Below are 26,554 nucleotides of genomic sequence, written 5' to 3'. Positions count from 1 at the left end.
CATACTACATCAAATAGGGCCTAAGGAGCCCATCTGATCATCTGATCTCATTTCTGCACAGACTTATATCCACACCATCCTAAGTTAATAAGCATCTATCTCACTTTTAGAACTTTTCTAGTAAGGGGGCGAAAACTTCTGCAGCTGGAGTTCCACTATTGTCCTAGCAATGTTTTCTGAATATTTCCCACCTGGTGCCACTTTTTCCTTCCAGGAGGAAGTGCTCTGGACTTGTTCTTTTCTGGCTCGCCTTCAGCTTCCAGTCACTACTGCCACATAGCATGACCCTTCCCCCTCTCCGCTCCCATAGCAGAGGCCAGCTACCTACCCATCCATCTTCTTATTTTAAAAATGCAAATCAGGTCGGGCGCGGTGGCTCATGCCTGTAATCCCAGTACTTTGGGAGGCCGAGGCAAGCAGATCACTTGAGGCCTGGAGTTCAAGACCAGCCTGGCCAACATGGTGAAACCCCATCTGTACTAAAAATGCAAATATTAGCCAGGTGTGGTGGCACGTGCCTATAGTCCCAGCTACTTGGGAGGCTGAAGCTGGAGAGTCACTTGAACCTGGGAGGCAGAGGTTCCAGTGAGCCAAGATCGCACCACTGCACTCCACCCTGGGTGACAGAAAGAGACTCTGTTTCAATAAATAGATAAATAAAAATGCAAATCAGCACTTTGAATGTGCTAGCCCATCTTCTGAACACCTTACAAATATTAGCCTATTGAATCCTCCATAACAACCCTATGAAGTAGATTTATGACTTCCAATTTCGATAATCCATTGTATTGATGAGGAAACCAAGGAGTAAGGCAGTGAGGAAACTGGTTCCAGCCTACACAGCTGGGAAGTGGCAGAGCTGGAATTCAAACTCCAGCAGCCTGGCTCTCCTCTTCCTTGCAGGGGAGCATCCCTGCCAAAAATGAATACCCCAGGCCCAGGCAGAGCACATCTTGGCATGATTGGTATGGCAAAATTAAAAGGTGTTCAGCACAGCCAACTTCTTCTTGAATTAATAATAAATAACAGAATGCATGTAGTACATACATTCCATTTATCAGGTATACTGCATGTATTATCTTATTTAATCTTCCCAATAACTTTTTGAAATAAGAATTATTATTATGCTATTTTATGGATGACTCATTGAAGAAGCTATGATATAAAGTCCCAAAATAAGAATACCGCAAAAAGAATTTTTGGTGTTCTGAAATACATCAAACACTCCTCCACCATTCTGTTCCTGTTTAACTCAGGATAATATTAACACAGGTGCACAATACTTGACAGCAAAAGAGAAATAGGAAGGATGCTGGATGGCAAGGGTTAACAGGGCTTCTGTAGCCAGAAGTTCTCCATTCTAAAATTTCAGGCTCTTGACTTCAGGTGCCTTGATTCTTTCAAAGATTTTTGAGTATCTGAGTTAGTTGTTTGCTCCTGTTTTCTCCTTAGAGGACTTTAAATTCTTACATAACACATATAATTAAACATGTGGCATATTTATTTGGCTACGCTGGGAGCTTGGAAATCTGTTGCAAGTTGGGCTCTGCTTGTGGAAAACCTAAGAAACTTGAAGTAGTGGCTCCTAACCTGGCAAAGCTTCATTATTCCTGGCTTGGGAACAGGAGCTTTGGACAACAGCCTCCTGGCCCATCAGTGTTCCTTCTTCATCCTCGTCCAGCGCCCACTTCTATGGTAATCCACAGACTGCTAGACAAATGCTCGGAGCAAGCAAGCCATGCAGCATGCACCACAATGGCTAGGATAGGAACCAAACTGGGGAAGGGGGGAGAGCTTTTTAAAAGTTGTATTGCCTACTCAAAGGAGTTTCTGAAGGCCTAAAAAGAAGTGAAAATTAATATTTAATTGCTTATGTCTTCTTAAAATAAAAGTATTCATGAGATACTTTCCAGAAACCATACAATTCACTCATTTAAAGTACAAATCAATGGTTTTTTGTATATTCATAGGGTTGTGTGACCATCACCACAATCAATTCTAGAACATTTTCATCCCCAAAAGAAATCCCGTGCCCATAAACAGTTACTCATCATTTCCCCCACCCCTCCTCCCCAGCACTAGGCAGCCAATTGACTTTCATGAATGCCTATCTTAAGGCTATAGATATTTGCTGTGATATTTCAGCCCAACTATATTAAATAATATTTAGATAAGTCATGTTTTTCCTTCAAATGGGCTGAAAATTGGAAAGCAAATCTCCTTATACTGTGATAGACAAGTGAGCTGCTGTTATTGCACTTATTAAAGATTTTTCCTCTTATATATGTGGCTGTAGGCAAAAGGTTCTAGAACTGGTTGTGGACAGGGTGTTCAAGCAAAACCTAATTCACTTATTCATTCAACAAACGTTTTATTGAATGCCCACTATGTGTCAGGCACTGTTCTAAATCTGGGCTACATCAATGAACACATCCCATCAAGATCCCTGCAGCAAGTCGCTTCAGCTTAGGACACCTGAAGAGTATGTAGCCAAAACAGGAGCTACCTGCGTTTGGGGTCTGTGAGTCATTTGTACTCCACAATGGGATCAAGATCTGCCTCTGAGACAAGACATGGGAACTTGGAGAGGGCTCAAGGGAGAGCGGAAAGTACATAGCAGGAAGAGACAGGGGTTCTTCCAGCCCACGCAGAGGAGCTGATGCAGGTGGAAGGTGGGGCTGGACACCAAGGCCGCATCATGGCCCCTTAACTGACCCACGAATGTGCACACCAGCAAGACAGAAGGGAGTGAGTCAAAGCCAGAGCAATAGAGACTTCTTACAGGTACAGAAAGGAGGCTGTTCTTCATGGGAAAGGCCAAGGACAATGGCATCCCCAGGGACAGAGGGGGAAGCCGGAAGAGCCAGATCTATAGATATGCTTAGGAAAGAGTTCTGGAAAAGACGGAAAATCCCTCCAGGTTCAGCTACAGGTCTGGGTGAATCTACCACAGGCTAAGGAGGTGGAGTGGCTGTGTCTTCCTTTGTTTTCTTAATCAGGTTCATTTCAAGACATGCCATGGTTGCCTCAGCTGAGCTAGCATTGAACTTGTCCACAACCAAGGGTAGACCAGGGAGGGGAGAAGAGCGCCGCCTAGTGGCAGGGAACAGCGATGACTGAGATCCTTCACCTTTCTACCCTGGGCTCCACCTTCTGACCAAGGGCCGCTAAGCCGGAGAAAGTGAAATTTGAGGCAGGAAGAGAGGCCAGCATCTATCACAGCTCATTCCTTCCACATACAGTTGCCCTTACCAACACTTATCTCACCAGTAAACGCTTATCTTCCTTAAGGTATTTGGAGAAGGCTTTTCTTAAAATCCAGTCTTACAAATAGTAAGAAAAAGACAAATATTCCAAAAGAAAGATGGGGAAAGGTCATAACCAGGCAAGCCACAGTAGAACTACAAATGGCCAACAAAAAAAAATTGTTATAAAGATGTTCGGCTTTGCCGGGCCCGGTGGCTCATGCCTGTAATCTCAGCACTTTGGGAGGCCAAGGTGGGCGGATCGCGAAGTCAGGAGTTCGAGACCAGTCTGGCCAAGATGGTGAAACCCCATCTCTACTAAAAATACAAAAATTAGCCGGACGCGGTGGTGTGCGCCTGTAATCCCGCCTACTCAGGAGGCTGAGGCAGGAGAATCGCTTGAACCCGGGCAGCAGAAGTTGCAGTGAGCTGAGGTCGTGCCACTGTACTCCAGCCTGGGTAATAGAGTGAGACTTTGTCTCAAAAAAAAAAAGAAAAAAAAAGATGTTCAGCTTCACCAGGAATCAAGTAAGTACAAATTAAACAACAAAATATCATTTCTTAGCAACTCTCATTGGAAATCGATAATACACAGTTTGGATGACAGTGTGGAGAAATGACCCAGAATTCACACTTCCAGAAATATATCCTAAGGTAATTATCAACCCAGGGTGAGAAGAAGCATGAACACAGATGCTGTTCATAATTTTTTAAAGGAGATAATTTAATTGTTTATCACTAGAAGAATGGTTAAAGAAGTTACTATACAGGTAGTAAAATGTTGAGAAATATGTGCGCTTAGTGCCACGAGAGAACTGGCCTGGGGCAGATCATTCAGTCAAAGAAGCAGGCTACAAAACAGCATGGGAACCAATGTCATTTTTGCAACATGTGTTGTACATGAGAGCATGTACATCCCACAGAAAAAGGGATACAACTCTGTATGCCAGAATTGTATACCAGTAACTGCTGGTTAGAGGATAAAAGGTGATTGCTTACTATGCATAGTATATCATCTTATTTTTACAGTAAGCCTATGTTATCTGTATAATTAAACAGAAAATAAGGCTGCTTTGAGGCTGGGCATGGTGGCTTATGCCTCCCTAATTCCAACACTTTGGGAGGCCGAGGCAGGAGGATCACTTGAGGCCAGGAGTTCAATACCAGCCTGGGCAACAGAGCAAGGCCCCTGACTCTACAAAAATTAAAAAAACTTCCATGGCTCACGCCTATAATCCCAACACTTGGGAGGCTAAGGCAGGCAGATCACCTGAGGTCAGGAATTCAAGACCAGCCTGACCGACATGGAGAAAACCCATCTCTATTAAAAATACAAAATTAGCCAGGCGTGGTGGCACATGCTTGTAATCCCAGGTACTCAGGAGGCTGAGGCAGGAGAATCGCTTGAACCTAGAAGACGGAGGTTGTGGGGAGCCAAGATTGTGCCATTGCCTCCAGCCTGGTCAACAAGAGCGAAACTCCATCTCAAAAACAAAAAACAAAACAAAACAAAAACTTAGCAGAGCATGGTGATGTGCACTTGTAGTCTCAGCTACTCAGGAGGCTGAGGCAGGAGGATCACTTGAGCCCAGGAGTTCAAGGCTGCAGTGAGCTATGATCACACCACTGTACCCCAGCCTGGGGGACAGAGTGAGAGCCTGACTGAAAACAAAAAATAAACAAACAAAGAAACCTACTTTGAAATTGTGTCAAATAATTGGAACACAGACAAAAAGAGTCAAAAGCTGATTTTGGATACCTCCAGTTCTAAGACAAATTGATATTTTTTTCCAGGCCCTCTTGCTCTTCGCCTCCATGATATTTGGTTATTTCCCTCAGCTGGGTTTTACGTGCCTCTCTTCCCCTTCCAAAGGCTTTGCATTTCTCTTAACAGAATGCTTTATCTCCCTTCTCCCTTTTAAAACCTTGCTTTAGAGAAATTGCTCAATAAATAATGAATGTTGAAGTATGTTTCCTTCGCTCACAGAGTAATTAAGGATAACCCATTGTGTACCTCTAAAAATGACGAAAAGCTAATGCTATTTGCATCAATACCATGTTAACGCAGCTTAAGCAAATTGCTGAATGTTAAGTGACATTTCTACTGAAGGATTACTTAAACCTCCCCATGAGTGGCACAGTTGAGAATTATTGTAAGAATAATGAAGTGTAAAGAAATATGGCATTTGGCTAAAAGATACTTTGATAGTTGTGAAATATAAAGGTTAATTACCTATAGTTTTTAGTTGGTGTTTCAGGTTAAATACTCTTTTTCTTTTTTTTTTTTTCCATTTGAATTCCTCTTCCAAGGCAGGTTCAGACTGCCCAAATATAGAGCTTCACCTTGTTTCCGACCTTGGTAATGTCTTGCTAGGTTGGATCATGGAAAGAATGAAAACAGTTAGGTTAAAATTTATTGGCCAGGCACGGTGGCTCATGCCTTGGGAGGCTGAGGCAGGCAGATCACTTGAGGTCAGGAGTTCGAGACCAGCCTGGCCAGCATGGTGAAACCCCATCTCTACTAAAAATATAAAAAATTAGTCAAGCCTAGTGGTACGCACCTGTAATCCCAGCTACTCGGGAGGCTGAGGTGGGAGAATCGCTTGAACCCGGAGGTTGCAGTGAGCTGAGATCGTGCTACTGCACTCCAGCTCTGGGCATACAGCGAGACTCTGACTCAAAAATAAATAAATTAATTAATTAATTAAAATAAAATTCATGCTCTGACCAGTCAAATGTCCTTACAGATCTCTTGTCCACTGCCACCTACACAAGCAGCCAAAACAGGCCCGGAGCTGATCCAGGTAAGACCTTAAACTCCCTTTCCAGCCACTGATGAAAGTTAAGCTTGTTTACATGGGGTTCCTCTCCACATCTTTGCCATTTAATTTAGATTTGGACAAGGACTATTAAACCACTTAGGCCAACAGAAGATGCCACTCAAAGGCCCAACTTGTAAGAAAACATGTAAAGAAGTGGTTAAGTAAGCAAAGCCCTGACCCACTCTCCGTTCCCTTGAAGCGAGTCTGTAGAGGTTGTGATAGGAACGTCTCAGGATTCAGTAACCGGGCTCTTACAGACCTGAAAAGGGACACTCTCTAGGGCTTATTTTTGAGGAACTACGGTAAAACACGAAGGGAAATTTGTATCATCTCCCAGGAAAGAGCCTTTTTTTCTCTTTTTTGCCTGAGTAATTCTATGCCACGGGGGACAGAAATACATTCTCTCCCCCCGGGAGTTCACCTATGAATTCTGAAATGCCCCTGGCTGTCTTCATTTCTGTATCGTTTGGCTGAAGAACTAGGAATCCAGCAAATTCTCTTCTCTGCAGCACTGTTAAGGCCTGCAGAGATCAGAAAGGAAAATCTAGCAGTGTTTGACGGTTTCCACAAACTCTACACACAGCCCGGTCTATGAGCTGATAGACTTGATGGAAGTATACCATTCCCTCTGAAGCCACAGGGCACTAGGATCAGAAGCCAAGACCTACAATCGGGGGCGTTCAGGTCTTCCCCCTGCTGGGGAATACTCGTCCACTCTCCGCATGTTCTTGGAAACTGTAGGTTCTGTTTTGCTTGCTACTGGATAGGAACAGGGGTCCCATGGGCTCCTCCGGTCAGGGCGAGCAGCTTCTATGAGCTTCACAATTGCACTTTTGCCAATGCACATGCTGTTGTCCTGGACAAAAAGGCTTGAGAATGAGAACACTGGCCAGGGCAAGGACTCCAAGGCCATCTTAGGCCTCTACAGACTCGTGGGACTCTTCAGGAGCCCAATCCATGGGGCACTGTTTCCTCCTGTCCCCTTGGCCAAGATTTTTGCCTCCTCTGCAACACCCAGAAGTACAGCCAGGCACAGAGAGCTCGGCCGACTTCCATGGAAAATCTGAACTAAGGTAATTTTCACTGGGGGCAAAATAAGGAAAGAAAGCAGCCTGCTGGTTGTGTGTAAATCAGCTGACCCTGTGCAATCCCCTCAGGTATCCAAAGGCAAGCTCCTTCGGGAGCTGCCTTCCAGAAACCTGTTGGAGCGGATGTCAGCCTGGGTAAGCTGCCCACTGCTTACCGTCTCTGCTCCCTAGGAATTTGCTCTGTGGCACTTTGCAAACATGAGGACCTCCCCACACACTTGTTCTTGGCCTCTGCAGCTCAACTTCAGGTCACCAGAGTTTGGGATCGTGCTAAGATATTTTAACCTTGAGAAAATGTCTCTTTGACTTATCTGTTCTCAGTGCATCAAAGAGAAAATCTTTGTCAATGAAGACATCCAAGGGCTGTGATTACCTTATGTCTCCTCAGGAGGTTCCCCCACGAAGCAGCCTCTTTACCTCTCTGCACCTACCAGGCCCATCCTCAGACAGGCCTCCAGGATAAAGCACAAATACCCTGATACAACAGGTGGTTCGGATATGGCATGGGGGATGGTTGGCAAGGAGGCACATTACCTGATTTGCACCTTCGATTTTTTACTGCCTGACAATGTTGGGTTTGTTTCAAGGCTGTATTCTGCTGAATGTATTTGGCCTTATTCCCTTTTTCTGCGTTTACCATCCTCCAGTTCTATAGCTCTAGGATTCTCTGTTTCTTCTCCATTCTCCTTTATGCTCCCAATAATGCCACTCTGTCTCGACCCACACAGATGTTCCTAGATGTTCCTTTACCTTCAAATCCTACCCAATTTCTGCTGCTTCTCTCCTCAACATCATCCCTGCAACTTTGCTCTGAGTGCCTCAGAGTCTCCTATGAACTCTCAGAGTGTTCCTGACTTAAAGGACTACCCCAACACCCTCTAGGTGCTCAGACCTAGACTAGTTATGAAGCTCCATTATGGCTCCTACAGGGGAAGGAAGCCATTTGCACACCCTGAGTAAAGGCAGGTAAGAACATTTGGAGTTCTTAGATATCCTTCAACCAACTCTCATCTCAGATGCAGTCATGTATACAAGGCAAGCTGCCCAGTTCCTCAGCTATAAAATCGTCAGATTATGGAATTGGAAAGAATTGTATAAAGTACATCTGGTCTAACTTCTCACCTAAAAATGAATCACTTATGGTGTGCCAGACAGAGGCCTTTACCCTATATCGAATAACTTCAAGTGGTAGGGAATTCCCAGCCCCTTCATTTGGTGGGTGGCACTATTAGTCATAACTATCCAGAACTTCAGCTCCTCATTACTAATTTGTCTAAACCAGTGGTTCTCAAAGTGTGGTCCAAAGACCCTGCTCTCAGAGATTCTGTGACATCTTCCCTTCTCTGACTACATGTTGTTGTGAGGACAGATTTTCTCCACATATTTCAACAAAAACAACATATCACAACTGACTGCAGGAGCTGATAACAGACTCCAGCTATCTTCCATTATGATAGACATTGGAGACATTTGCCACTCTTCTCACTGAACCCTTAGTTTTAGAAAAGTTATTTTTCAGTAAAAATTAACACTTACATTAAAATATAATAATTCTATTGTCACTTTGAAGTAAACTAATAGGCCGGGTGTGGTGGTTCATGCCTGTAATCCCAGCACTTTGGGAGGCCAAGGCAGGTGGATCATTTGAGCTCAACAGTTCGAGACCAGTTTGGCCCACATGGTGAGAACCCGTCTCTACTAAAAATACAACAATGAGCCGGTGGTGCGCGCCTGTAATCCCAGTTACTCAGGAGGCTGAGGCAGGAGAATCACTTAAACCTGGGAGGCGGAGGGTGCAGTAAGCTGAGATGGCGCCACTGCACTCCAACCTCCGTCACAGAGTGAAACTCCATCTCAAAAAAAATAAAATGGCCTGGCGCGGTGGCTCACACCTGTAATCCCAGCACTTTGGGAGGCCAAGGTGGGCAGATCACGAGGTCAGGAGATCAAGACCATCCTGGCTAACACGGTGAAACTCCATCTTTACTAAAAATACAAAAAATTAGCTGGGCGTGGTGGTGGGCGCCTGTAGTCCCAGCTACTCGGGACGCTGAGGCAGGAGAATGGCGTGAACCCAGGAGGCAGAGCTTGCAGTGAGCCGAGATCATGCCACTGCACTCCAGCCTGGGTGACAGAGTGAGACTCTGTCTCAAAAAAATAAAAATTAAAATTAAAATTAAATAATAAAATAAAACAAGTAAAAATAAAGTAAATGAATAGTTAAATAAATTGTCAGTATTCTGTTTCAGATGAGAAAGTGCATAGTTGCAATTTCTAAATGATAAAAATTAATAGATATAATTCATACAAACTAAAGGTCTTTGGGGTCTTTGACAATTTTTGAGAGCATAAAAAGGCTGAGAACCTTTGAGAGTGCCTCAAATTTGAGAGCCTTTCAAATACATGAAGCTAGACTTCATGTATTTTTTTATATCTCGTCTTTTCCAGAATATTTCTTTAATCCCTCCAATAGGTCTTTCCATGACTTGGCAGTACACCCTCTAACTATGCTATAGACTATTAATAATTCATACACCAGGGCACCCCGAGCAGAACACAGTGCTGCCAGGGTAGTGTGCCAGGCAATTGCCTCTCTAGTCCTCAATACTCTGCTCCCACTAAAACATCCCAACTTCCATTTGGGGTAAGCCTTGTCTCACCATTGGCTCATCTCCTACTGAGCTTGCAATACCTAAAGTCGCCGGGATTTTTTATCATATACCTCTGTAGAAGCAGGTCACCTCAATCCCATCTAGATACAATCGAGTTTTTGAAGCCGACACTGGAAGATCACATATCTCTATTAAATCCTTCCTTCGTTTAGTCGGCTGCAATCTTCCTGAGTATTAGTTCTGTCATTTAATGTGTTAACATCCTTGTTATCTTTGTGTCATCTGAAAAATGGATAAACGTGCCACCTGTCTCCATTCCCTTTACTGATAAAAATATATCACACGGGGCAACCGAATCCTGTGATCCGCACTAAACACCTCCTTTGTGTTTAGATCAACCCAGACACAAGCAGCTACATGTGGACCTGATGATGCTGTCATCTTCCTGTCTACAGGACACCAGGTGTCACCCATGAGTGATTCCTGCCACCCTCTCCCACTATGCCTTCAGCCACAGATATAAATTCATGCACCCCCCCCATTTAAGCTGAAGCTCTCATATGAAGGGGATCTGTTATTTAATTTTTTAAAAATGTACTGAGCATACTATATGTCAGATACTGTGCTGTGCATTAGAGCTACAAACACGAATCAAATATGTTTAAATTCTGGAATTATGCTGCTGGGGCTTTTGCCTTCACGGGCCCCACACTCTCCTACTCCAGAGTCATCAGCAATGCCACTGCCTCCTACACACTGCATCCCCCACTGCCAGCCCTTACCCCTCCTACCACAGTTCTGGGAGTTGGGGCAGGCTACTCCTGCTGTGTGGAGGAGGCAGGGGTGGTAGGCTCCTGATAATTCAAGTTAAAACCCGGTGGCTTTCCTCAGAACCATCTTTATGCTGGTTGGCTTCTTGGTACCATGAGCTGTGTTTGAGTCAAAGAAGCTTCGCTGGTCTGGAAACCTAACTATGGAGTTAATGTTTCCAAGAGAAAAGGCTGCCAGGTTTCCCAAAAAATACCCCACACTGAGCCTTGGATGGTAGCCCATTTATAAACCTGGGACTGTCGACGCTTTGTTGGCATGATGGCTTACGCCCAGGACCCCAGACTGTCCTCAGCCTTCTCTGAGAGTCCTTGTGTGATGTGCTACCAGCATGGCGACACCCTGGGCACAACTGCAACACCCCACCCTCTTAGTGCTCCCCACTTCAGTACAGCAAAAAGCAGCTCTCCAGGGAAAGTGCAGCCCTTGGGACATGAAGCCAGGCGAAGGGAAGGGAAGCCTAGAAATTCTGCTGGTCCAGATGCCTGCTGCCTTTCAGAGCTACTTCCTCCTAAAAACTACACCCCAGGGGAGTCACTGGGAAGAAACGAGGGAGCTGAAGGGACACTTGGGCTTCTGTCTTATAAAATTTGAGAGCCCGAAGGGCCATGTTTGCAGCTCCTGCTTGGGTCCCGTGTTGGTGACTTCTAGATGGAACAGAAGGAGCTGGAACCAGCACCAAGATCACACCACAGTCTTAGGAGCAGGGATGGTTCTGGGCCCTTTTGAAGACTTGACTACATTAGCATGAGTTGCAGGTGGCTGGGCCAGGCCCAGCTCTTCACTAAGAAGACACTAAGCAAGCTCTCCATAAACTCCAATGGCTTCTACATTTTTACCCCAGAATTCATTCAGATTACCCCAGAAATCATTCAGAACAAATACACCTTTTTTTTTTTTTAATTTCCAACTTGTATTCTAAGTTCAGGGGTACATGTGCCAAAGGTGCAGGTTTGTTACATAAGTAAATGTGTGCCATGGTGTTTTGCTATGCAGATCATTCCCATCACCTAGGTATTAAACCCTGCATCCACTAGCTATTCTTCCTGATGCTCTCCCTCCTCCCACCTCCCAACCGTCCAACAGGCCCCAGCACGTGCTGTTCCCCACCATGTGTTCTCATCATTCAGCTCCCCCTTGTAAGTGAGAACATGCAGTATTAGAACCAACACTTCTTTTAGACCTGACTGTATCTATGAGATGACCAAGCAAGAATTGTCACAAAAACACAAAAATAATTCCCTGGTTTTCTAAGAGTGACTTATACTTTTCAGAGTGATTTTATACACATTTACCTCCTTCAAGTCTCCTCCATGTGACAGTGTAGGGAAAGTCTTTATGACAACCCTACACTGGAAAAAACTGGAGGCAAACCCGGAAAGAAGGTAAATGAGCCCCCCAGGCTCCCAGTTGGTCTTTGGTTGACTCAGGATGGGCTTCTGATGTCTTTTTTCTTGATACCACCCTGTTCCTCCTTGACGCCAGAATACAAATGTTCTCACAAATGTACTTCTCATTACTACTGAGTCCAAAAAACACCAAGTTTCAGCTGTCCAAATATTTTTCAGCCTTTGGCTTTTGGATGAATGTAATTTGGTTCAAACTTGCCCCAAACAAACTGAAAGTGGCATGAATATAAGGACAGGCCTCCAGGACAGGAGCAGGAGGCTTGGAAATCCCTGATGTTGGGGGACTGTTTATCTCCTGATAAAGTAATAGAGCACCCAGCATCCTAATCTTCCTGACATTCAAGACTGCATCGGAAGAAGAAAAAAGAAAGCAAGCAAGCCTTGGGCAGAAAGTGAGGGAAGCCAGCAGCACATATTTTTAGGAAAAGGGTAAAGTGCATATTTTCACCAGTAGGTGGCGATAAAGTAATAAGGCTAAAGAAGCAGAATGTTCTTGATCAGAATGTTTAAGCATATCATAAATATCTTGAATGTGGAGACTATCTTGCCCAATCTGCTTATATTACTTACAAAGAAACTAAGGCTCACAAAGGGTATGTGACTAGCTCAAGGTCACACACCTGGTTAATGACTGAACTAGATTAAACTCAGGTCTCACCATTAAACCAGAATGTGCAGTAACAGATTGCCTTTCAAAACTGTCTGGCATCTTCATCACATAAAGAAAAATATCACCTTTTTTCAGTGTGTTAGTAATTTCAGCTGGCAGAAAAGCTGATAGCCTTTAAGAAATAAAACAGTTGATCATGCTGTCAACTTTCTGAGCTAAAATAGAGAAGGAGGGAGGGTGGGATGGAGGGAGGGAGGAGAGACATGGAAAAGAGAGGAAAGGAGGGAGAGAGGCAGAAAGAAAAGGAAACAGCCATTTCTGTGTTATAAGGCTTCCTGACACATTTGTGCTGCCCCTGGGCCCCTCTCAGCCATGATTTTCCAAAAAACATCAGAGATTATTGGATAAGACTCTCCCTCTCCCCTCCACCCCTTCTACTTCATTAGCACCAGTTTGTGGTGAAGGTCATTAAACAACTTACTGCACACAGGTCCAGGTGCTACTTTCCTTTATTCTGCTTGAGTCACACAGTGAGAAGCAGAATCTCAGGAAATAAGCGGATTCCCTGAAGGGGCCGTATTTGTTCAGTGTAGTTCCAAGGAAGGGAATTCAAACAGGTGGGACAAATGTACCTAGAACGATATTAGGCATATAGTGAGTGCTTAATAAGTGTGGATGTATGGATAGATCGGAAAGGATTTAGGGCAAAAGATTCAGTCTCAATAGTGCAAGAAGGAATCTACTACTTTGGTTGAATATGTAATGAATCCCCTGTCTCTGGAGGTATTCAAGCACTAGCCAGCCACTCACAGGCCAGGGATGTTGCAAAAACAGGTTGGGAGGTGGTTTGGAGTGGATGAACTTTTAGTTCCTTTTGAATCCGAGGATTCCCATTATTCCAAGATTTTGGTGCATAATGAAAAAGAAACTAGTAAAGATATTTATGCCTTTGACTTTAAGAGCTTCAGATTTTAAAAAATCATACAGATTTCAGGTTGCTTCATCCAAAATTCTGGCCCTCTGTTCTTTTATTGAACTTTCGGACACAACTGGGAAACTTTATCATCCCGGCAATTCGCTCAACAGTTTCTGCTGGTTTGGTTTAAAGTAACAAATTTGTTTCTTTTCAATTTTGAAAATCAGGAGAGATGGACTCATGGAAACCTGGATCGGTCCTTTTAGATGAAGGTAATTATACAGCCCAACCTCTCAGCCACGCGTGGATCAAGATGCACAGGATAGCAGAACTAAGGGTCTAATAATCCAGCTGGCAGAGCAGCCGAGCTCCACTAGCCTAGGATTTCTAATGGCTCCCGCCTCTGATTTAAGGGTCCTACAAAGGGCACATTGAAACTCCCTCCCTAGGGAGGCCTGGGGTAAGGAGCAATACTGGATAACAAAAGGGAGAGAGGAAACGTGAAGACAAAAAGCCAGAAGGGAGCTAGTTTCCCACCCTCAAAATGGGTTTGGACCCTCACTCCATCTGGCAGCACACTTTAACTTCCTCCAACTCCACTTCCTCCTTTGCAAAATGGCTTTCAGGTTTTCCCTTCACAAGAATGGGTGTTGTTTGCTGCGTACTGCATTAAATATTTGAAACTCCAACAAACAAGACCTTCCAGCTCTTCATGGGAGGGAAGACTGTACTGGTAGGGGAAGAAGGAGGTGAAGGAGAGGACTCCGCCTCTGAACTTGTACTTCTCCCCTTCCTCCAACGCAGAGTCTTGGGGCGTTTCCACGACAGGCTCCTGGCTGAGAAATGCTGTTAGCCACCCAAAGTGAATGTTTAAAATGATGTGAGGAAGTGGGATGAGCTAGCTGACCTTTAACGGAAGGATGAAATCATGTGCTTTGCAAACTGGAAAAAATAACAAGCCAGTGGAAAGCTCACTGCAGCCAAGCGCGAGCAAAGACCCCCGCACCTTCCTTCACTCCGTGGAATCCCGGAAATTCCGGGCATCCTAAAAACGGGGAGACTCACTTCCGGTGCTGCAAGCGTGCTCTGCCTGGGAAGCCCATTCGTGTTACCAAGCCTAAAAGGATTCGCTTTTATTGTCTTTATTTCTTTAAACGGTATATTTATGAACTTGGCTCCCATGTAAATGGCTCTAAAGACACCCCGTTCCCCAAGGCTGAAATGCAACTCACACACACAGCTTCTGAGAGCATGAAACCTTTTTGAATTTCTACTTCTAGTCTCAAACACCTGGGAGGGAGGAATTGCATTTTAAGCCCTCTTATTTGGGTTACTTTTAAATAAACTGTCTTCCTCCAGTCCACATCCAATCCTCATTAGATTGTCTTCCTTGTGCCTTACTCATCTTCGTTCATTGTCTCAATCACCAAATGTTGACTGAGGACCTACATGATCTTGGCACAGTGGAGATTTATTCGAGCAAGACACATTCAGTGGCTCAAGATTTTCAGAATTTTACAGAGACATAATTTACAAGGGCCAAGTGCTTAACACTTTCAGATGACAAAACTAAGGCTCAGAATAAAGAATAAATTAACAAGAACAGAACTCAAGTCTCCTGATTTCAAATCCCCCAGCAGAGTACTATGTTTTTGATAGGCTGTAAGTAAATATTAATTTATTATTTTTCTCAGGATGGGGGTAATGTAAAGAAAAGCACAGTTAGCTTTAAGCCAAGCCCCCAAGCTGGGTGTGAATATCCATTATGTCCCCTCCTGTGGGGTAAAGCCAGCTGCTTCCTGTCCTTGTAAGTCACCAAAAGTTTTACTGCTCTTTCCAGGGCTTGTTCCAAAAGAAGAATTGAGCACACAGTCTTTGGAGCCAGTATCCCTGGGAGATCCAAGTAAGTTAATTGACAACTAGAAACCCACGGTGTCTTTGACATCTGAACTGCTCTCTCCTTTCTTCCCACTCACTCCCACTCAAACCTGCCTCTCTCCTACCGTGGATCTATTTATCTCCTCTCTTCTGACACCTTGTTCTAAGGGGAAAGGGAAGCTTTTGAAGGATATAAACTGTCTACGTGCATGAGGGGGAGAGGATCAAAATGTTTTAACATCACTATGGCAACAGGGTAAAGAATGGGATGGAACAGAAAGACAAGGACGGATGAAAGGAGGAGATGGGCAGGTTAGCAGGGGCAATGGTCTAGTGCAAATGATGGTGGCCAGAACTCGGAGTTGGAAGTGGAAATGAAGATAAATGGGCATATTCAAGAAATACAGAGAAGGGAGAATCTATAAGATTGAAGATGGAGGTTCGAGAGAGGGAGAAGTTAAAGATGAGTTGAGTGACTAGGTAAATGGTACTACAATGAGGAACACTGGGAATGAAGCAGGTTTATGTCTATTATTTTCTTCAAGACACTTGATCTGGTAGAGAGAAGACTACCCAGGTCTGACGTTCAGAAGGAACAGCCCAATCAGAAATTTAGAGTTGTAAGACGATGAGCTATGGTTTGAAACCGAGGCTATGAGAACAGAAAATGTGACTTAGGGAGACAGAGTAAAGTAAGAAGATACAGAAGACTTAAGCCTGGAGAACAACACTAGGTGGAGGAGAAACCACCTGAGGATATCAGAAAGGAAGAACCAGAGAAAAACAAGGAAAATGAGAAAGACATAGTAGTAGCCTGCAAGGTATGGAAAGAAAGCACCTGCATATTCCTCTAGAAAGTCACTACTAGTCAGCCACCAGTGGACAGTGAGGCTCAACCTTGCTGCATATGAGAATCACCTGAAGACATTATTAAAGATGCCCACCTTCCTGCCTCATACCTACTGTATCAGGTTCTCCCTAGACCTTGCTACCCAAAGTGTGGTCTGGAGACCAGCAGAATCAGCATCAGCATCACCAGGGAGCTTGTTAGAAACACAGACCTGCTGGTTCTACAGTGATTGATTCCTTTGCACATTTACCCTTGAGAAGCACTGTACAGAGTGAATCCCAGGAGTCTTCATTTGTTGAAGCTGCATTAGCAACCCTGATATGTACATGACTCTGGTATGTATCCAGAGTTAAGAAACACTGGCCTGATGTATTGGACAACACAAAACATTAATCTATAAAATGGTACCATGTTGAAGGAAACTACAGTAATTAAATACATTGGTAGAGTGATTCCCATAGATACTGTATCTTACTTTCTCTTCCTTGACTTTCAACCTCTGATCTCTTCTGTAGCCGTAATAAATTGCTCACACTGAACATTGCATAACCCAATTCTACCTGTTAGCATTGATGTTGGCATCTTCAGATCAGAATGTTTTCACCTCTATATAAGAAAGCCATGGGTCTCAGTCAAAACATGCCCTGAGCTGGAGCCATTGTCATTTAAAAGAGGAGCAAAGGTAACTGTGGTATCAGCCATCAGGCTAGTGAGTAAAGAGAATTAAGCAAATAGAGAAACAGCTCACCTTCTTAAGACCTAAGTATAAGATGAATACATTAATCCTGAAAACAATTCCAGATGTAAGAAATAAGGAGAAAAACTGCCTGTGAGGAATCAAAATAGATGCTACAATATCCAGGTACTTCATTCATGTAAAAAGAAAATCCCCTTTGGCCCTTACTCTAATTAACACTTGTTCCCAAAAATACTTTATTCCAAAAGGCATATTGAACTAATCTGCTGACATCTGGAAGGGAAACTCCACCTCAGGATTACTTCTCCAACTTTACTGTGCACAGGAATCACCTGGGGATCTTGTTAAAATGCACATCTGACTGTAGGTTTGGGTGGAGCCTGAGAGTCTAGCAAACTGTAGGTGCTAGTAGGCGGCAAACCCTGAAGAACTCCACTGCCACCTGCTGGCAACAATTCACACTGCAAGCCCCGCCAGAAAAAAAATGAGTTGGCCTTGCTTGGGAATCAACAACACGATAAGCTGCATATGAGAATCACATGCTGCTTCTCCTTTCCTTTACCCCAGGTTTTAGTGGCATTTTTAAACTCTGCTTCTGGACTTTATTTGCCTCTTTCATTCTTCATCTGAAGATCATGCTTGGGTATAGGTAGTTTGGGGACAGCAAAGGACAAGGGAAGCCAGTTGAAAAGGATGAATCGGTAGGCACTGAACGCCCAGGCAGACAGGAGGTAAAAGCTTTTCTTTTGAGATTTGCTACTGAGCCAAGGTACAAACAGGTGCCCTGATTCTAGATGGAGTGAAGTCAGCCAGTCCCAGACGGGTCCCCCTCATCTCCTACTTCCCTGGTTTTGATTGCCATGCAACACTGCAAGATAATAAAACACGTTCTCAGGTATAACTTTTCTCCTAATCACAGTTCTGCAGTAGCACTCAGCAATAAATATTTCCATCAATTCTTCTGCTCAAAACTTTGTCAACTCACGTTCATTTATTGCTTTCATCTTTAAAACAATTTTTTAAAACCAGCAACAACCCTCTCCACCTACAGAGCTTCTCCTCCTGAAGAATGGGAAGACTCCAGCTCTGTGGCAACAATGCACCGTAGAGAACATGGGTGGTTGTGTGCAGATTAGAGAGGTGCAGGCCTGTCTGGCCGCTGCTCCCCACCCACAACGGGCAGTGCCCCAGTGTCCTCTTGGATACACCAACCTAGAAATTTCCAACTTTACTCACTCTTTTTTCTTTTTTTCCTACATGGGGCTCTGTTTTGAAACATTTTTTCTTCTAAATTGCAACTGTTAAATAATTTATTTTTCACTTTTTACTAATCAAAGGTATCTATAGCTCCCAATAAGAACCTCTGATCAGCAATGAATAGTCAGTTTTATACTGAGATGATATCATTCCTGTCTACAGCAAAGGAAACACTAATTTCCATTAGCCCATGTGGCCTTTCACTAGTTCCTTTTGATGTTTGAAAGGGTGAAAAGAGCTTGCAGCCCATCCATCCCTTTACCTCTCTTATAACCTTCATATATCCACAGAGATCCAGAGATCCTAAGCCAGAATAACTATCCTAGTCCTCATCACAACTAAAAGAAAGAAAGAAAAAAAATCTAAGCTACGAACAAGGGTTGACATCCTATACATATATGTAGATAATTTCTTTGGTTCCCTCGCCCAGGGAAATGAAGGAGAAGATTGATATCAATTTCTTATTCTATAATTCCTGCCCTCCCTCAGTGCTGGCCTTGCAGATCTCTCATACCTTATAAAAATCCAACACTTGTTTTTAAAAAGTTAGGATGAGAGCAAAAAGCCACACGCTCTTGAGATTCAGTCTTGATGAATTCTCACAACGGGGAGTCTGCACTTACAAGATCTTAGCCTAGGAAACCATTGACAGCCTTCCCAAGCTTGGCTAGGATGTTGCTGCTTCTGAAACCCATAATTGTGGCAGATACATAGAGTTTTAAACAGTTATGGAAATAAGGACTAGCCCAAGTGTCCAAGACCCTGGTGCTCAGGGAAACCCCTGTGGGATGTAAATAAATATACCCTGCATCTTCCTACCTCTTTTTCCCTTTCTTTTCATTTCTCAGGGGGCTCTGATGGAGAAAGAGGAACAAGAGATGCCCAGGTAAATGCAGTGAGAGATCATGAGAATAATAGAGTCTTTTTCCATTCTGCAGACTGCAAAATTGACTTGTCGTTTTTAATTGATGGGAGCACTAGCATTGGCAAACGGCGATTCCGAATCCAGAAGCAGCTCCTGGCTGCTGTTGCCCAAGCTCTCGACATTGGCCCTGCCGGTCCACTGATGGGTGTTGTCCAGTATGGGTAAGTACAGTTAATGTTCTGAATCCAGGAAGGAAGTCATGCCATGTGCTTAATTTTATGCCACAAATATTACTAACATGTCCTTGAGCACAGATTTGTTCTCTTCCCTAATGCAAATGTACATGAAGAAAACTGAAGGAATCCAGATGCCTTTAAGAAATCTGAGACTTCCTGAAGGAAGGGACAGATTAAAAAACACTTGTAAGTAGATGGCATTTGCACTCAAGAATATTTATTTGTCTGGAAAACAGGAGAGATGGGTGTGAGTGTTAATTTAGCCAATAACCAGCTGTGTGGCCTTGGGCTAGGCCTTCACCTCTCTGATTGTCAGTTTCCTCATCTGTAGATCAAGAAGGTTGGATCTGCTTTCAACCCTGACTATTAGAGCATTTGTTTGAGGGACTCCACCCTGTGCTACAACCTATCCATCTATAGGTTAGACGCCTAGAGAACATGGTGCTTTAGGTTGTATTTTCTCTTTTCTCCACATAACCTTAGGCCCCTGCACTGGTACTGGAAAAACTCACCAGGCAATGGGGAAGAATGGGTGGGAAGAGAGATGGCCCCCGTCAGTCAGCTGAGCACCTAGATGGCTTTCCCCAACCTGCTCTATTATTTTACTTAGGGTAGAAATGGAGGGTACATGTTGACATCCAGTCTCAATCTTTTATTTGGCGGTAACAAATCACTCTTATTTCAGATATGAATAGGTTTCTCACTGAAACAGATATACAGATATTGATAATAAATAATCAAAAGAACAAGCGTGCATAATCTTAAATTTATACACACATCTTAAATAGGTAGCCTTTTGACCAAGAATCATTGAGGGCAGGATGGGTATCACGCCTTCTACAAAGGACCAGTGGGTGTGGAAGGGGTGATGGAAGTGGAAACCATCATAACCTTTGGTGCCTGTTGCTCAGAAGTGCAGTCACAGCTTACTCACCCTCCTGAAAAGAAACTATCCATACCTGACAATACCCACGGGGTCTCCAGCACCTTCAGAGGTTTCATTTTAACCAAGGTTGTTCTGTCAAAGAGACGAATATTTATTTTTGAGTTGTCAAGAGAAATAAATAAAATGCTTTATTTTCATAAGAACCTACAACATTTGTGTTTTTAGAATTTAATTCCGATAACACATTCGATACTACCTTCTATTCCTGTCAGGAAAAATTAATAGATGAGTTAACTGGCACTTGTATGTAGTCACACTCAATTAGATAAAAATAACCCATTGCTGCAAATGTCACCTCTCAAGCTCAGGTGATCTATCTTGAAGTTTTTGAGTTGAAATAAGAAAAGTGCGGTTTTAGGGGATATTTTTTGGTTTCAAAATGCCAACCCATTTTCATTCCTGTGTTACTTTTTACAGATAGCCAATGGATGACAGGTTTTACTAGAGAGGAAACGTAAGCGTTTTAATGCCAAATGTCCTTAGTCAATTTTACTGGGGGGCTCAAAGCTTGGTGTGTTATCTTGCATTAAAAATAGCTGCTTTAAAAGCTTGTATATACCAAGGTTTATAGTATAATATGAAAATAAGGTGATAAATATGTCAGGGTAAAGAAAAATGGCATGAGAATAGTGTTGCTGATGAGAGCATGGATTAGAGAACAAATGTTGCAGGGAAGGAAGAAAAATAAAGACGCCTTCCCCCAAAACATTTTCCCCACATATTCCTAATGTGATCGCCATTCACAAGCAAGAGTTTACCCCCATGCTTTTCAGTTTTACTATCTAAAAAAATCCCTTGTGTCTGCCTTTTTTCACAGGGTTCTTATTAATTTGGAGCACTTAGGGAATGTGTGTGTTTTCCACTGTTTTATGCTCACATAAGTTAATCTATCATCTTCGCCCTCCCCCAGCAACATGGTGGAGTGGAAAGCGCAATGAACCACTGACGGGTGATCTGAATTCAGGCCTTAGCTCCTCTGTGTGACCTTAAGCCAGTCACTTAACCTCTCCTTGTAAGTGCTGCCATCTGCATAGCACGAGGGTCAGACCAGATGATTTATTAGGGCTCTGCCAGCCCTGGTGTCCTGTAATTCAGTGACCAGCTCTGTATTCAGAAGACATCCAGTAAATGAATGTGGGACTAACAGACCAGATAACTGCCTTTCCCTTCCTTTCAGTCTCAGGGTCCCCAGGAGGTGGGGTGATCAATGATGAATTGATGTGTTGCACAGAGGTGATACATCCATCCGTGGAACGTGGGAAACAAAACAAATGAGAGGGCGGCCTGAGAAGGGTGTGATGAGGCTGAGGGGAGACACATTTATTCAGCAGAAACTGCTGTAGGTTTCACTTACCCAGCTTCCTCTCCCGGATGGTCCCCTTCAATCCCCGCTGTATGCATGAGTGCATACAGAGGAAGGGAGTGGGGCATCCTGGTGATTTGGATTCTCACCAGATTCTAACGCCCTCTTTGCTCCGCCTTAAAATCATCCATGCACTCTTGGAATCACAGCCTGAGGCCTTCAGAGCACCTGATTCTACCTCTTTGTGTTGTAGTGAGGAAATGAGGCCCTACAAACAAATGACCGCCTCATCGAGAACTAGCACTGGAAAGAGAGACTCAAGTTGAGAAGGACCTGGCCAAGGGAGGAGGACTCCAGAGCTCAGTGCTCCTTCCCTACCTTCTCCCCTCCGTTACCACTGCCCCTGGTCCACACAGCTTCCTGGAAGATTCTTTCCTTGGGTTTTCCTTAGGAGAGCTGAGTCAGAATTTAGACTTTTAAATTTAGAACTTGAAAGACAAATTTAGAAGTTAAAAGACTCATACTAAATATTAACCGGAAAAAAGGTAAAGAAAAATATAAGACCTATAAAAATGGTCTCATTTACAAAATGCAAACATTTTGACTCCTCAGTCTCCTACTCAAAGACGTTTTGGGTACAAGGAACGGAAAACCACTCCAGGTAGCCTAGGTGAAAGGAGATTCATGGAAAGGAGAGTGTTCACAGGACTGATGAGTCATTGGCCATCCCCTTCCCTCTCTGCCTGCGTCTCTACACCTCTCTGCCTGTCCATTCTGATCTTCTCTCAGCTGACCAGCATCCTTTGCCAGGATCTTGGTTTCTGCTCCTCCATAACTTCACTTTGCACTGGCTGAGTTCCTACCTCTGGTCTGGGCCCAACAGAAGTCTCAACCACCGTGGAACTGGGCAAGCACCCTCTCCCATGTTCTCCACCTGCAGGGCCCATAACCCACAATCACATTAACCTGTCAGCAACCACAGCATTCCTACCATCCTCATCACATGCCTCCAGGAATAGAGGCAGCTTTTGATACAGAGTCAGAGAGGTTGACTGACTTTCCCAAGAACACACAGCTAAATGCATGATTGGGGCAGAGGACAAATATTAGTCTTGGGTTAATCCCTAAAATGTCAAACAAAATTGTCTTGAAAGCAGAGATTTCGCTCATCTGCCAGGAAAGAGTCTGATAATTGCTACTTTTCACCTCCTAAAGACTGAGACGTCATGTGCAGACAAAAGGCCAAGGATCAAGCCCCTGTCTTGCACATGAATTCTAAGTTCAAATTATACAACCAAAAGGCTTATAATTGCACCTAATACCGACAGGAACACGGAAAGAGTCAATGAAAGAACAGCCAGGGCAAGCCATTAGGTGAACTCTAGTAACATGGCCAAACACCTTGCATTTGAGCTGCATCCCAGACCCACAGGTGCTAAATGTCCTCCAGACCTTCACTACACTTTCATTTCAGGCCCCTATCTCAGTATAAATGGAACATAATTGCACACGTTCTTTGTAATCAACCCTAGGATATCAAAATTGGAAACAGTTGTGGGATGAAGGGAACTGTTGGTTTTTTCTTCATTTGAAAATCAAATAGACTTTTCCTTGCTCATGAGTCTATAATAGCTGTCCTGTGGTTTAGTGAGTGGCTCTGAATTGGCCGCATCTTCTTAGTCTTCTCACTTTCAGCCCACCCAACCTCAGCCTGTGGACTGAAGACTCGTGGTCATGCATTCAGCTGGGCAGAGCAGCTTCCATAGGTCGGCTGAGCCACCAAGTGCAGGACAGTCAGAGTTGAGGGGAAGAAGCAAAATGCCGTGTCCGGTATGTTAGGCAAAATGATGACCCCAAAGTTGTCAATGTCCAAATCCCTGGAAACCGTGAATGTTTTACCTCACACAGCAGAAGGGACTTTGCAGATGTGATTAAACTTAACAACTCTGAGATGGGGGGATTCTCCTGGATTATAGGGATGTTGCAGTGTAGCCACACGTGTCCTTAGAAGTGGAGAACCTTTCCCAGCTATTGTCATTCAAAGGGAGGTGTGACGATGGAAGCATAGTCAGAGAGATGTGACATTGCTAGCTTTGAAGATGGAGGAAAGGGCCATGAGCAAGAAGTGCAGGCATCCTCTAGAAGCTGGGAAACACCAGGAAACAGATTCTCCCTGGAGCCTCTAGAGAGCGGGCACAGCTCTGCCCACACCTTGGTTTCAGCCATGGAGACCCACGTCGGACTTGGGACCTCCGGAACTCTCAACTAAGTGTGTGTTGTTTAAGCCACAAGTTTATGATCATTTGTTACAACAGCAATAGGAAGCTAATACAACTGGCAACGAGGACCACTCTGTCTCATTCTCTGAGTCTGCAGCCAAAAAAAAGGGAGTGGGAGGGGCTGGGGCATGAAACGCAGCTGGGATGGGGGCTGGCAGAGGTGAATTACAGCACCCACCCTCAGACTTCAGAGCAGGAAGGGGCTGTCTGGGCCTTGACTTCATGTTGGCATTACCTGGGGAGCTTTTTAAAATGCTGATGCCTGGGTCCCGCCTCAGACCTATTAAACCAGAATCTGGCAAGGGGATGAGGCCCAGAGGTTGGTATTTTAATCTGTAATTCTCAAGATCTTAGAACAGCTCCCCATCACCTGCCTGGCCTGATTTTCCAGGCCTAGTGCCCCTTGCAAAGACCCCACCATGCCACTTCTCTCCTCTCTGAGAGACAGGCAGGTGAGGCCCACAAGCCACACTCCTCAGGAACACAGAGTCTCAAGGCCAAGTCAACTGTGAATACAATTTGCCCAAGAATCATAAGATTCTGAGGTTTTTCTTCTTCCTCCTATGCTTTTTCTTCCCTATCATGCAGAGCTCCTGGAGGTACATACAAACAACTGCGCTTGACTTCCACCCCTCCCCTTTCAGCTCTCCTCACACATCAACTGGGTTTATCTGGGGTCCCTGAGATCAGTCTTCCCCCAGAGAAGCAGATGGCCACTGTGATGCCCAATAGAACTAGCTGGGAGCTCCTAAAATTCCAGATGCCCAGACCAAACTTCACATCAGTTAAATCAGATTTTCTGAGTGTGGAGCCCAGCTATCATTATTTTTTAGAGTTCCCCAGCTGATTCTGTGGTGCAACCAGAGTGAAGACCAGAATATTCTCATGGGCCTGTGCTGTCCTCCAGTGAAGCCCAGTCCCCCAGTGCCCCTTGACCCCCGCAGTGGCCAGTCCAGAGGGCTGGGGGAGCTCCACCCTCCTCCCTTTCTCTGCCTTTCATTTCCCTTCTCTAGACTTCTTATTTATTTTCCTCCCTTCGTCTTATCACTGGAAGCCCCATTGCTGATTTTTATTATTATTATTATTATTATTATTACTAAAGCATCCTCTAAGACATTGCTACTCAAAGTGTGATCCACAGTATCATCTGGGAGGCTGTTAGAAATGCAGAACCTCAGACCTCACTTGGGTTCTACAGAGTCAGACTCTACATTTTAACAAGATCCCCAGGTGATCAGATGCACATCTGAGCTTGGGAAGCTCTGTTGCCAAGATGCCCCACTTCCCCAGCACTCACTGAGCCCTGTGATGTGGTTGCAGATTAGCAGCTGATGAGCCAGTTTGTTCAGGAGTGGCTCTCAGATCAGCATATTGCACGTGATTCACATTTACTCCAGCAGGAAGAGGTTCATGCAGCTCAATTTTCTACCCTTTTTGGTAGATGAGTGGAATTCTCATAGTTATTGCAGAAAACAAAAAAACCCAGTCACTTAAAAATGAAATTTGATTATAAGACCCTGCTCCTCCTTCTCTGATGCTGGGAAATGTGGAAAAGACCAGTTCCTATTCATCGAGGGCTAGTTGTGCGAAGTCCCTCAGCAGATTGGCCCGGGCCACTGTACCCTGGGCTGGTCATAGCTGCTCTAGCAGAGCTCATAGCTGTCTGAAGGGATGGGGGCAGAATGATTTTCCATCTGAGCCAGGTAATACCCTCAAGGGACAAGTCTGCAGCCACTGGCATGTGACCTGAAACATCCTCCTGATCTTACAGGCATGGTCCATCTCATTGACTAAGTCCATAAAGCATCACATATTAGCTAGTAAAACAATTAAAAGGCTAAATAGTTATGTTATTTGATTGTAACCTTAAGTTGATGGCTTGTTTGAGAAAATAGTTTAGAAAAGTTCTTATTGGAGGGAATTATGATTAGTTAATATTTCTCTACTGGCACAAAAATCCATTTGAGAGGCTCATTCTGTGTGACTCAGAGTGTCATGGGGTAAACCAGTAGACCCTGGGGCTTAAACAGAATAGGTACTTTAGGACTGAAAGGGCCTCAGAAGGCTTCTAGAATCCAGAGCTTTACAAACTTTCCTGACAATAAGAATCACCTGGATCTCCCAGCCCCATGGATTTTCTTTCAAGGAGAGGAATGGTAACCTATATAGTTTAGTAAGTGCCTTAGGTGAGTTTTATCATCAGGTAGGTCTGGAAACACTGATGATCCATCCAATTTCCCTGTCCCTAGCCCTCAAGCCTTCCTAGGAATCAAACACCTGTGCCCATTTCTGACAGGTGTTTGCTTCTTAAACATTTGCAGCATAGCCATTTACTATTACACAAATTCCTTCTTTTTAGGCATGGCCAACTTCTGGCTCCCTGTCATTCCTCTTCATTAATCCTAGGTCTTCCTCCAAACACAGAACAATCTAAATTTTCTCTTTGAGCTATCAACCTTTATGTTTTCTTCTCTTATTTTCAAAGGAAATCTTTGATATTCCCTAGAAAAAAATTTTGTGTTTGCATTTAATAAGAACCTGTAATAAAATTACAAATTAAAAGATTGCTTGCGTAAAAATTTAGTGGCATACCTCTTTGAACTTTTAAAACAGTCTCCAAGTCTGAAGAGTAACCAGGCTAGAGTTAATCAGGCCATCAGCCTATGTATCTCGGAAAAGGACATATACTCTGGTCCTGAGACCTGCCACGGAC

General features: G+C 44.0%; 1 protein-coding gene across 3 annotated transcripts in view; it reads left to right on the top strand.

Annotated features, from left to right (window-relative positions):
- VIT (vitrin) overlaps positions 1 to 26,554 on the top strand; it is a 118,342-nt gene that overhangs the window by 71,700 nt on the left and 20,088 nt on the right. The window contains exons 8-12 of one of the 3 annotated variants that reach the window (XM_002812134.5): positions 5,993 to 6,049; positions 7,225 to 7,290; positions 13,758 to 13,802; positions 15,371 to 15,433; positions 19,151 to 19,298. In XM_002812134.5, coding sequence (XP_002812180.3) covers positions 5,993 to 6,049; positions 7,225 to 7,290; positions 13,758 to 13,802; positions 15,371 to 15,433; positions 19,151 to 19,298 — 379 coding nt within the window. The remainder of the gene's footprint in view (positions 1 to 5,992; positions 6,050 to 7,224; positions 7,291 to 13,757; positions 13,803 to 15,370; positions 15,434 to 19,150; positions 19,299 to 26,554) is intronic. The other 2 variants (XM_054548229.2, XM_063713724.1) reach the window with 2 other exon arrangements.

Source organism: Pongo abelii, chromosome 12, assembly GCF_028885655.2.
Source record: "Pongo abelii isolate AG06213 chromosome 12, NHGRI_mPonAbe1-v2.0_pri, whole genome shotgun sequence".
In the NCBI taxonomy this organism is placed as follows: Eukaryota; Metazoa; Chordata; class Mammalia; order Primates; family Hominidae; genus Pongo; species Pongo abelii.
This window is presented reverse-complemented; position numbering and strand designations above follow the sequence as displayed.